Source organism: Erpetoichthys calabaricus, chromosome 9 (genome assembly GCF_900747795.2).
Source record: "Erpetoichthys calabaricus chromosome 9, fErpCal1.3, whole genome shotgun sequence".
In the NCBI taxonomy this organism is placed as follows: domain Eukaryota; kingdom Metazoa; phylum Chordata; class Cladistia; order Polypteriformes; family Polypteridae; genus Erpetoichthys; species Erpetoichthys calabaricus.
In genome coordinates, this window is record NC_041402.2 from 43,997,240 (window position 1) to 44,010,384 (window position 13,145).

The window sequence follows — 13,145 nt, forward strand, 5'->3', positions numbered from 1 at the left end:
CATATGTTGCAGAATTCTAAAAATATATTCTTTCCAAATGACTACGAGTTCCATACTTTTATTTTTTCTATCCAGCTATCTTTATATAGTTCACAGTTATGGGGAACCTGTGTATATTCCGATAACACCAGGTTAAAAACAGGAACCAGCTTAAAATGGGCATTAATTCATTGCAGAGTGCGCTCACAAATGTTAGCCACATTCAGTCATACAGGGCTAATTTAGTTTAATCAGCTAACATATTTTTGGGATGTAACAGGAAAAAAAATTCAAAATAGAAAAAAGGAGATAAATTTGAAGCCAATATACTGAGGAAACGTACACTACATGCAACCAATAAAAGTCTGGATTTGAGTTCTTTCATTGAAGTACTTGTTGGTTTTTTAAGCTAGTGTTGTAATTTTGTTTATATATGTATTTATTTATTTATTCATTCATTTTGGGGGAAAAAACGTTCATAGAGTGCTTTTTAATAACACTTTTTCTGTTTATTGAAGCATCTACTGCATTTAGATTATAACACATTGCAATTATATGCTTCTTTTGAAAATCAAATAATAATTTGTAACATGTTTATTTTAGCTCATAATGTTTTTTATTTGGTACAAGCTGTACTTTAGTTTCCATTCCACATCTCACAAAGAATATGTAACTGAGCTTTAACATTATCTCAGAATAGAAGAGAATCTTTGTTTCCTTCTGTTATGCATTTTTTTCCTTGTTTGAAGTTTGCATTTTTTTACTCCTGTATTTTTCTGTATATTTTGGTGTTCATTTTAATGCATATTTTTCCATTATAGCCTGTGCTTTTCACATTAGAATTAATTTTATTCCATTGTGAGTTTTTTTTGTGTTTGTTATTTTTTGCTTAATTATGTGATAAGTTTGAAGTTACTTTTGAGTGAAACTGAAAACAAGAAAACCTTTTGTCAATTTCAGTCAAAAACAAACCCAAAAAAGCCAGAAGATCAGATCCTATCATTCCAGTGGCAGAAAATGTGGTCCTAGAAGACAACAGTGGCAAGAAATGGAGACTGGTGAAGCTTCTGGTAGAAAATGACTCAGTGTTTTTCTATGGAGGTGAGGAGAAGTATGCTATTATGGTCTTTCAAATAATATTTGCAATAGATGACTAGTAAATTATGTTTGCATTTATGTACGTTCCCTAAGTAAAAAATCCAAAAAGTGACATAAATTAAATAAATAAAGGCTGTTTGATAAAACACAATGTTAAAAAGCAATTAAACACATAGAACAACAATTTATTTCTTGTATAGCCTAAAATCATATAAGGAGTACTTCATTGGGCTTTAAGAGGCCCTGTTTTTTGATAGCCCCAGCCTTGACTCTCTTTATAAGGCAAGAAAAAACTCTCAAAAATATGTAGTATAAAAAGTGTGACATATGAGAATCCCATTGGTAAAGGATGACACTTTCACTGTCTGGATGTGCCACGGATCTCAGATCCTCTACTTTAGTATGATTTTGTTACTATACCACAATAAGACAGTGCTTTCTTTAGGTTACTTACATTATTATCTTGTTTCCATGCCCCTCAGTAAAACAGAATTACAGTTGTACTGCAGCTTTTTGGTGCTACATGATTAGTACTCACCCATCACAGTGTTTTTTTAATAGAAAAAGTGCTCAGACAAAGTAATCAAACTGACAAAGGAGATTAAATGTACTTTTGAGAAAAAGAATTATTGAGTATGCAGAAAACTTCTGTTTACAAGCTATTGAAAAGTTAATGTAGATTAGTAAAATCACCAATGAGGCATTGTATAAACATATATGAGTTTTTTCTCCACTTTTACCTTAGTACTATATTTCCTAAATCTTGTATTTGAAGTAAATATACCTGCTATTTAAACAGAGATGAAACAACCAGTAATATGAAGTTAAAAGAAAAGAAAGAAAATTATCACAGTATTAAATAATAGCCCTAAAAGCTGTATGTCACATTAATCATTGCCATTTTATACAAACCTAGGGGAAAATTGGATATGAAAGATGCATTGTTCTGTCCTTCAATTTACAGTACATGGTCAATTTTACATATCATTTTTTATTAATCTACACCTCTGTAAAAACTCAAATCAAATAATTAATTGTGAACATTTCTTAATTTATGCATTCTCACTCTTAATTGTAATTTTTTACTGCACCAGTACAAATTGTGCAGATGATTTTACGTATTGAGTCCATAAATAAGCATATAAATAAGATAGGAAAATCAGATATTTATATTGTGGCAGACACAACTCACAAATAAAACAAATTCTGAAAAATTATTAAAATTAATTAACATGAAAATCTAAAAAATAGTTTGGTTAGTGTTCATTCTGTTTAGTAGTAGCATTGTTTAAATTAGTTGTGATATAAACATTCATGATCTCGGCTGGTAGCTGCCCATGGTGATGTGTTTGTGGTGGGGCAGACAAACGTGGAACCAACCCATGGGTAAGGGTCTGCTTAGGATGTTTATGTTTAACTTGAATCCACAGATGTATTACCTTTTCTAAATTATAATTAGTTGGTAGTGTATCTCAAACTTAATGAATGATGAATGTAACAAGTATATGGCATGAAGAAATTTCCTAAATTAGGCTGCTGCTAAAAAAAGACCTGTCAAAAAGACTGCAAAAATTCTTGTTGTTACTCAAAATAGCTTTTATTGAACCTTGTTTGAGGCATGTATGTAAAGCATAACATCGTGGAAATTCTCAAGATATGGAGGCCAAAATGTAGATGTGTTTGGTCAAAATGTAAACTTCATGTCCAGTGCAGCACACCTTATAATAAATCATCTTTATTGTAAAGCTTGTGTTCTGTTAATGTTGTGTTTCTTTTCAACACATTTCAACAGTATTTTTCAGGGTCGAGGGGAGCAATGGGGCAAAAACATAGATTCTTGAAGTTAACAGCCAGTCCTGTATAAGAAAGCTGAAACTAGAAAATAAACTTTGCTTTAAATAGTACAACTGTTATGTTTGTCAGCCAGAACAGCAACTAAGCCACAAAAATGTAAACTGCTCAAAAAAATTAAAGGAACCCTTTGAAAACACATCAGATCTCAATGGGAAAAAAAAAATCCTGCTGGATATCTATACTGATATGGACCGGGTAATGTATTAGGAACGAAAGGATGCCACATCGTTTGATGAAAATGAAAATGATCAACATACAGAGGGCTGAATTCAAAGACACCCCAAAAATCAAAGTGAAAAAATGATGCGGCAGGCTAGTCCATTTTGCCGAAATTTCATTGTAGCAACTCCAAATTGCACTCCGTAGTTTGTATTGCCCCCACATGCTTGTATACATGCCTGACAATGTCAGGGCACTCTTAATGAGACCACGGATGGTGTCCTGGGGGATCTTCTCCCAGATCTGGACCAGGGCATCACTGAGCTCCTGGACAGTCTGAGGTGCAACTTGGTGGCATAGGATGAACCGAAACATAATGTCCCAGAGGTGTTCTATTGGATTTAGGTCAGACTAGCATGGGGGCCAGTCAATGGTATCAATTCCTTCATCCTTTAGCAACTGCCTGCATATTCTCTCCACATGAGGCCGGGCATTATCGTGCACTGGGAGGAACCCAGGACCCACTGTACCAGCATAGTGTCTGACAATGGGTCCAAGAATTTCATCCCAATACCTAATGGCAGTCAAAGTGCCATTGTCTAGCCTGTAGAAGTCTGTGCGTCCCTCCATGGATATGCCTCCCCTGACCATCACTGACCCACCACCAAACCGGTCATGCTAAACGATGTTACAAGCAGCATAACGTTCTCCACGGCTTCTCCAGGCCCTTTCATGTCTGTCGCGTGTGCTCAGGGTGAACCTGCTCTCATCTGTGAAAAGCACAGGGTGCCAGTGATAGACCCACCAATTCCTCTATTTTATGGCAAATGCCAGTCAAACTCCATAGTGCTGGGCAGTGAGCACAGGGCCCATCTAGAGGATGTTGGGCCCTCAGGTCATCCTCATGAAGTCTGTTTGTGATTGTTTGGTCAGAGACATTCACACCAGTGGCCTACTGGAGGTCATTTTGTAGGGCTCTGACAGTGCTCATCCTGTTCCTCCTTACCCAAAGGAGCAGAATCAGATCCCGCTGATGGGTCAAGAACCTTCTTCGGCCCTGTCCAGTTCTCCTAGAGTAACTACCTGTCTTCTGGAATCTCTTCCATGCTCTTGAGACTGTGCTGGGAGATACAGAAAACCTTCTGGTAATGGCAAATATTGATGTACTATCCTGGAGAAGTTGGACTACCTTTGCAACCTCTGTAGGGTCCAGGTATCGCCTCATGCTACAAGTAGTGACACTGACCATATCCAAATGCAAAACTAGTGAAAAAACAGAAAAGATGAGGAGGAAAAAATGTCAGTGGCCTCCACCTGTTAAACCATTCCTGTCTTGGAGGGTTGTCTCATTGTTGCCCCTCTAGTGCACCTATTATTATATTTCATTAACACCAAAGCAGCTGAAACTGATTAATAACCCCCTCTGCTACTTATCTGACCAGATCAATATCCAAGAAGTTTCATTGACTTGATCCTATACTCTGATTAAAAAAGTGTTCCTTTAATTTTTTGAGCAGTATAGTTTGACCAGAATCTAGTTGAAAATATGTGGAGTGAGTTATAGAGCATCATAGTCCATTAGTGGCCAACTCACAGTCTGAGTAACCTGGAGCAAATCTGTAAAAATGAGTTGGCATACCTTTGCAATTTATATGTGCTGCATTGGCACAACTTCCCCAAAAAGAATTATAACTGTAATTCAAGCAAAGGATTCTTCCATCAAGAACCACAAGAACAGTTTGTTCACTTATGTTTTTTTTTTTTGTTTTTTTTTTACTTTATTTATTTTTTGTCTTGAATTCAACCCATTAGGCCAAATACTCATAATTGGTGAATTTTGTGTTCACAATGCTAGAAATAAAGTGCTATTAAATGTGTTTTTTGAAGATTTGATTCTAGGTTTGGAACATAATTTAAGATAATTTTCACAAACAGGAAGTTTACTTCTTTCTTCTTTTCTTTCATCTAATATGTATTGCAGCATTTATGAATACATCTAACTCAATACTATGTTACTTCTAGATTTTAATCAATGCATCAGGCTGAATTCCTTAATGTATGAATTCAGTGAGGGGTCACAACTTTGGAATTTGAATGTTGGCCTACTCCTGTAAGAATAGCCTATTGCACCAGATTCCATAAATGCTTAACTGATTTAATATCTAATGACCTAGCAGGTACTTATAGAGTAAACTTATACTCATGTTATATCTGACGGACATTGCAGAATTAATAAGCAAATGTCAAGAAGCAAGCTACAGAATTGATTATGCTGTATCATTTAGCTTTTGGTCGCTGTATCAGGGCACATACTATGGTAGAAGTCTCTCATAACTTAGCATGATTAATCCATTTCACATTAGCCTCCGCTTTGATTAGAATTTGTTTAAAGTTGATGTTCCTGTTTCCTACAGTCTTTACAGTAGGTTATGCATTATTATGTCTTCTCTTTCAGAGCACTATAGTAGTTTGATGTTATTTTAGGAATTGTGCCTTATCTATCATTCTATATCGTTTTTCTAACATGGTTTCAGAGTTTCAGCCTTTCATACCAATTAGGTGTTTCTGGATACAAGTGTGCCCTTCTCTGTATATTAGTTCTTTGAATTATTTCAGCTTGTGACAAATGTACTTCTGTACAAAAAATTTCAAAGAGTATTATTTTATTCAAAATTTCTTTCCTGGACATGTATGGGTGGCATCTTTAATTCTCAGTATAATGTCACTTAAAAATGCTTATTAAATTTGTAGAGTATCTGGGTACGAGCTAAGCAAGGAAGGAGATCCCTGAATTATCAGACAGTGGAAACCTGTCTAGTTGAATGTTCACAATCATAACAACTGTTAGATGTTTGCAGGGTCCTTAAATTCTAATTTGTATGTGGTAATAGCACATTGTCACTCTCCAGCACCGTAATTTGTGTACTGCAGCATTTTTTAAACTATGGGTTGTGCAATGTCTGTATATGGGTCATGCAAGTTCGTGAATTACAATAGTACTGAATGAGAAAGAGGTGTAGTTTGCAAAATGTTTTGCGATGGGTTCCTGCTTGCAAGGGGAAAACAATCCCCTCGGGCAATGAACATTGTTGATTTTCCAAGGGAGCATGGACAACTAATTGCTACAGTTTGGCAAGGGGGATGGATCCACCTGGATGACACTCCACATCCAACTGTAAATCGCCAGAGGAAAAAATTTAAGAACCACTGGCGTACTCATGCAATGGAATTTTCTACTTACAACTTACAATGCACTCTCATGTTTTCAGTATTGTGTGCAGTTTTGGTTACCATGTTTAAAAAAAAAAAAAGCTAGACCTTGTCCAGAGATGACCAACAAAATGTACCCCTGAATTTCCACTCCTGTAGAAATTCAGTATTTGTAGTTTTGGACAAACGAGAGTTTTTTTTACAGGAATTTATTTTTATAATTTTGGGTAGGTGAGTTTTTTACAGAAATGTATTTTTCAAAATCCATAGAAAGCATCGTTTAAATGATTTATAACCCCAATTCCAGAAAATCTGGGAATGGACTATACCAGTTGCAGCACTTTTGGGAGAGGAATGTTGTCCCTTTCTTGTCTGCTATAGGATTCTTGTTGCTCATTGCACAATATGCCAGATGTTTTCAATTTCTGAAAGGTCTGGACTGCAGGCAGGCCAGTTCAGCACCAGGACTCTTATACTACGAAGCCTCTGCCTCTCTAAGATGTTCTTTTTATACCCAATCTTGTTACTGACCTGTTGCCAAATGTTCTTCCAACTGTTTCTTTTTAGCACTGTTTACTTTTCCAGACTTTTGTTGCCCCTGTCCCAACTTTTTTGAAACGTCAAATTCAAAATGAGCTAATATTTTTCATGTTGTCTCACTTTCAACATTTGATATGTTTTCTGTGTTCTATTATGAATAAAATATGGGTTTATGAGATTTGCAAATCATTGCATTCTGTTTTTCTTTACAATTTATACAGTGTCCCAACTTTTTTGGAATTGGAATTTATGGATCATGTGTTTATGAAGAGCATAATATAGTTATGAAGAGCATCTATATAGTTTAATCACAGTAACAAAGAGTTTATTTGTATTGAGCTGGCTAAAATATAAATCAAAGTGTGCATAATAAATTATGTTTCTTTTCTGGAAAGTGTGTGTAGTTAGATAACTGTATATAGGCTGTCCTACTTTTGAAGCAAATGTGTCCCATTTTACCCCCAATAGCATATTCAGAAGGTCTTATTGCAGTTCTGAGAGTCCCAGTGATTCATACCTGAAGTATAACACTATAACACACTATGTGTAAACCTCCCATTAAGTCATAAAAGTGTCAGAGTGCTCTTCTCTGCTGGGAAGAAATGTGCTCTTTATTCCCATGTTCCCATGCCATCTTCCTATTATCCTGTAACTAAAGTATAACATGATAAAAATTGGGGAAAAGGAAGTGAATGAAGGTATAACAAACTTCTCAGCAACCTGTGGTAGCCCTTCTCTTTCCTGGTTCAGCACATTATTAAAACTATATCTGATCTAAAAGAAAGTGCTGTGAAAAAAAAGCTTAATTGTTCAGTCAGTTTAGAGAAGAAAGTAACGAACACCCCTCCCAAAGCACCAAAACAGAGTTCAAATTCTTTCTCTCAGTTTCATGTGTGTTACAAAGATTTACATCAAACAGGATTAAAAGGTATGATAAATGTTTGCTACTCTTTAAATAAAACAAGTAAAACAAAAGTATAATTATGTAAAGAAAATGGGGTAAGCATTATCATCCTTATTTGCAACTGTTACTTTTCAGAAAATAAACTGGAAAATATAGTTCCTTACCTTACTGTGTTGTCATGCAGAGAATTAACTAATCGCCAAAATATACCTGGCTTTACAACAACACAACCCTCTACCTTTTCTTTTTAACATGGTTATGTTCTACCTTCATGTTTGCTGGTGGGATTTTTTGAATTGTTTCATTTCTTGTTTTTTTTTTGTTTTTAATTTCTAATTGCACCAATCTTTTTTTACTTTCTCAGCTGTGATCAGTTCTTCTGGAGCCTTTTCTGATAACTACAAGCACATAGTCAAACTGGTAAGACATTTATATAACATGCACAGAGCTAAAATCACAGATTGTTTTTCAGCAGATGTGTGTAATAAATTCAACTCGAGGAATGTTCTGGGTGTTTTAATTTTGTCATTGAGTTAACAATGATTAAATATATTATAAAGGCAAAGAACTGCCTCCTGTGTGCTTTATGTTTTGGATGAAGCCATATGTTTTTGCCAGTCTTTAAAAAAAATCCATCCATTTATTTCATGGGATGTCAACACTATGCACAACGCAGAGACCAGCCCTGAAGACACCAGTCCTTTCTAAGTCACACTCACGTACACACTAGACCAATTTAGAGATACCAATTAAATTGCATGCTTTTTAGATACATTGACTGTAAATCAAATTTGGATATCTAAAGTTGTATGGCATCAGCTTAACTCATTAAAAAATATCTTTGCATTCATGGTCCAATTTGGAATTGCAAGAACCAGCGCTCATCCTGGTAGCGTGTGATGGAGTGAAGAAATGAACCCTGAAGCAAGTGCGAATTCCTTAAAAAGGGTACATATCCACACTTATAGGTCCATGCAATATTTGAACACTCCTGGTCAAATTTCATAATTTGTTGCCATACAAAGCAAAAAATAATAAATTCAACTTTGACAACAAACAAACTAAAACAATGGCATTTTTATGAAAACGTTAACGTATAGTTAAATTTTATTAGACTAAAAAAATGTTAAAAAAACAAAAGCCAAATGTGGCATTTCCAAAGTTTTGGGCAACCTTTTTAAGGTCTCACAACATTTTAGGTTGTTAGTCTGGTTAGGAATTGTCAGATGATGACAGCTCCAGAGCCTAACAAATTCTTCAAACATTGTGCAACACTCATCCATAGGTTCCTCTGTGCAACCTATTGAGGATATGAAAATTGAACTAATTGATGCATACAAAGCAGTGGAAGAATATAAAAACATCAGAGCAGTTCAAGCTAGTAATTTCCACAATCCAGAATGTCATTAAGGAAATGGGAGTGAAGTGGAACTGTCAGGGGCAAGGCATGATCTGTAAGACCAACAAGCTGACAGATAGAACAGCTTGTACTGTATATTGTGCAGGAAGGCAAACAATAAAACCCATATGACTGCAAGGGACCTGCATGCTGTTTTAGCTGAGAAAGGAGTTGTGCTACACTGCTGCAATGTACAGCAGTACTTATATGATCATGGTCTTCATGGAAGAACGATCAGAAGTAAACCTTACCTGTGACCTTATCATAAAAAAAAATCTTAAGCATGCAAAACAATAATAGTATAAGAAAGGGGCACTTTGGAATGCAATGTGGTATTAAATTTTAACTTTTTGGCCACAACCTAAAATGTTTTGTTTGGAGAAAAGAAGGAGCAGCATTTCTAGAAAGGAATCATCTTGCCAACTTTTGATTTTGTGGCAGCCAGTGGCACAGGAGACATAGTGTGAGTACAGGCAAAAATGTATTCAAGTAAATATCAACAAATCAAAGAAAATGTCAGTCAGTCAGCAAACTGAAGCTGAGAAAAGAATTGCTTCTACAGGTACAACAAGACAATCCAAAGCACTCTTCAAAATCTACTATTAAGTACCTCAAGAAATACAAGATTAATGTTTTACAGTGGCTCTCGCAGTCCCCAGAATTGAACATCATTGAAAACCTTCAAATGAACTTTAAAAGATTTTAACTGTGCTATGCATTTGACACATCTTATTCAAAGTTCCTTTGTAAAAAAGTAATAAATGAAGGGTTATTATTTGTAAAGTTTTATACTGACAGGACTTTGTGAAAACCTACATGAACGGTGCAGACTGACATGCTGAATTTAGAAGCTGAATGCACAAATTTTTTACTAGAAGTTATTTTATGGGTCATTTACACATCACAAATGTACCCTTTAATTTATATATGGTATGCAAGTGATTTTAATTATATGGAGTCTCTTCAGTTCTGCCTTTGTTGAAATCACCTAGGAGTCCTCTTACATACCTACATTAATGAGATTCTCTTTTACGTATATTGTGAATAATTACTTTTACTTAACAATATTAAAATTTGCCCCTCTTCTAAGCATTGCATCAAAACACTTAATGAGAAAATTATGATCAGTAAAATAAACTAATTTTTGATTTGTAATGGTTATAATCAATTTTTATATTTCCTTCAAAGGCTGCCAAGGAGGGGAAAATATTTAATGAGCAGAATTTCCTTCAACGTGCAGCAAAACCAGCATCAGGCAAGTAACCTGATGATGTGTTGTCTCGATGTACTTAAATTTCTTTAGTTCAATAAGAAAGAAGGCAAGATTAGTCAGTTAGATACATTTTTTGGCTGAAGGCTTTAGTATATGTGGCACTTATCAATGTCAAAATGGTACTTGATGAACTATGGTTTTAAGTTTGTTTTCATAAGTTTATCATTTTACTTGACACCATACTGTAATGTGGATTACAAATTGTAAACATAAAAAAAATCTGAATTAGCATAAGCCACTCCAGTTCAAAGCGTTCAAAAGAAATATAATGATTTACTTCATGAGGAAGAAGTTCATAATTTACAAGAACACTTGCGTCAAATATTTGGAATAATTTAAATGTATTCTCAATTGTAATAAATAAGTTTCATTTTTCACCCTAACAGAGAACCATAGAGGGCTAGATCCCTAGTAAAAGATGAAAGCAACATCATATTCATAATCACTGACCTCAAAACAGGTTAAAACAATAATACCCCACATGCTTATGTTTGAAATTTATCATTTTTAACCTTCTGATAGTGGTTCTTAGAGGGCTAGGACCATCAATAAAAAATCAAATATATAAAATATTACCATATTCATGATCAGATATATTACCAATCACTATTTTTTTTTTATCTTTCATGAAAATGAACCACTTTGACCCTGATATGCGATTAGGAGTCGGTTGTTGTAGTATGTACAACTTTAAGTCCTTTTGATCATTTTTTCTGAAGACATCTGTTGGTTTACTCTTTATAATAAGGATGTAAATTCCTGTGGAAAACTGGCTTAAAAATGGGAGATTTGTGTCCAGAGGACGAAAAATAATGGGTAACTCCAAAGAGCTCAACATCTTGCATAGACATCAAGGGCCATCAAGCAGTATATATGTGGGGGATTTCTCGTTCTGGTTAGTGATGAGTTGCCTGACTAAATTGATTTCAAAGCGTGGACAAATAATTCTTGTGAACACCGTAAAGTGGTTTCTAACGTCTAAGCGTTTAAACATGTGATTTTAGATTTTGCTGGGGACATACCATCTTGTAAGAACACTATTACTTTCATATATGATTAATCTTCGATGTATTTGTGGAATGTCTTCCATTTCCTCAAAATCAGTTTCACGTACAGAGATCATTCATTCCTTGTTAAGGCTGTGTTTAACTTTTGGTAAAGGACTGATTCCTTTATGGATTGTTTTGTATAACCTACATTTGTAGCATTAGTTTTATCATAAGTGAATCTGAAATTAATTTTTACAAGATTCAAATTATTTTTGTTATTAACTTGCACTAGTGGCAAAATTTATTTTTTGTGTTGCTGCTTAGAGTGCAGTCTTAGACCAATGTTATTTTGTAAAGAATAAAGTAGAGACACAGACTGTTTTGTTGTCTGTTTAATTTTTGTTGTTTTCTGTAGTTGACAAATGGAAAAAGCTCCACAAAATGGATTTTCTGGGAGTTCCTACCTGTGTTGGCTTTGGACTTCATTCAAATCTTTACAGGTATGAACCTGTTGCATGGTGAAGATTATTTAATGTGATACTAAATATATTTTTTTTCATTAATCTACATAATTATCCTCATGATACACCATCTCCTGGTTAAAAATGAGAACTGAGTGTTTTTTTCACTTTCATAAGAATAAATGGAAAACCTGAAGGATTAATGTCTTAACATCTTGAATTTTTACACTGAACATCTTTTCCGCTTCATTTTCTGAACACAGTTGGCTTTTTTTTCGGTTCACTGGATCACAGGAAGTCAAAGCATATCCTGGCAATAGCGACTGGCTACATTCACACATAGACATACTCGTATGCCTACCCCCACAGGGTCAGTTCATGGGCATCAGTCAGCCTCTTAACATGCTTTAGGATTATACTAGGGAACTAGAATTCCAGGTGAAAATCTACTGAAGTGCAAGTAGAACATGCAAACTCTTCCCAGAAGATACCCCAACAAGGAGTACATCATGGGTTCAAGAACTATGAAGCAGCAGTGTCCATCACTTTGCATACTGTACCTATACTGAAAGATGTTTCTAGTACTACTTTAATTTAGCAACTGCATACTTATTTTGAAAACACACACAGAAATAAATTAACACTAAACAGTAATAACAATTAGCACTCATCACTGGAAAAATGCATTTTTCTATGAAAATACCAGATGAAGACAATTAGAAATGGTTTATACTGGATGTGAAGGCATGTGATTCTTCTGGTTGAATTATATTCATTCTACAGAGTAATCTGTTCAGGTTTGTTGTGCCTTATTGACGTGTCTGTCAATAAGAGGAAAGTAAGCTATATAGCCACCTGAAAGTGATATCTTGAACTACACTTTGATTAAATCAGAAGAGTTTATCATTCATTTGATCCTCAAGTGCACTGCAGTGGTTTTCCTCTCCAGTGCACACTATGATAAATCTGCAGCTCAACATTTCTGAAGAGTTTGGTTCTTTAAGGTTGTCATTTCCTTCCCTGTCTTTCTGCTTAATGATTTTAGATTAGTCTACAGTTACTACAACCTTTCCACTTTTATCATATGAAATCAATTGCTTTCTTTAAAATGGTTTGGCTTTAGAATTGTCACATTTTAATATATTTTAAATACTACATAAAGCACCATTGTTTAGATTACCTAAGGTAATTAATTGTTTTAGTTAAACATTGTTACTTTAGGCTAACAAATGTATCCTAATCACTTAAAAAGAGGTTAAAATGCTAATTTGACAGATAA

At 34.7% G+C, this 13,145-nt stretch overlaps 1 protein-coding gene across 2 annotated transcripts in view; it reads left to right on the forward strand.

Moving 5' to 3' along the window:
- The window catches only part of vrk3 (VRK serine/threonine kinase 3), a 69,046-nt gene that overhangs the window by 26,770 nt on the left and 29,131 nt on the right, over positions 1–13,145 (forward strand). For both annotated transcript variants that reach the window (XM_028809404.2, XM_028809405.2), the window contains exons 5-8: positions 940–1,080; positions 8,109–8,164; positions 10,332–10,398; positions 11,821–11,905. In XM_028809404.2, coding sequence (XP_028665237.1) covers positions 940–1,080; positions 8,109–8,164; positions 10,332–10,398; positions 11,821–11,905 — 349 coding nt within the window. The remainder of the gene's footprint in view (positions 1–939; positions 1,081–8,108; positions 8,165–10,331; positions 10,399–11,820; positions 11,906–13,145) is intronic.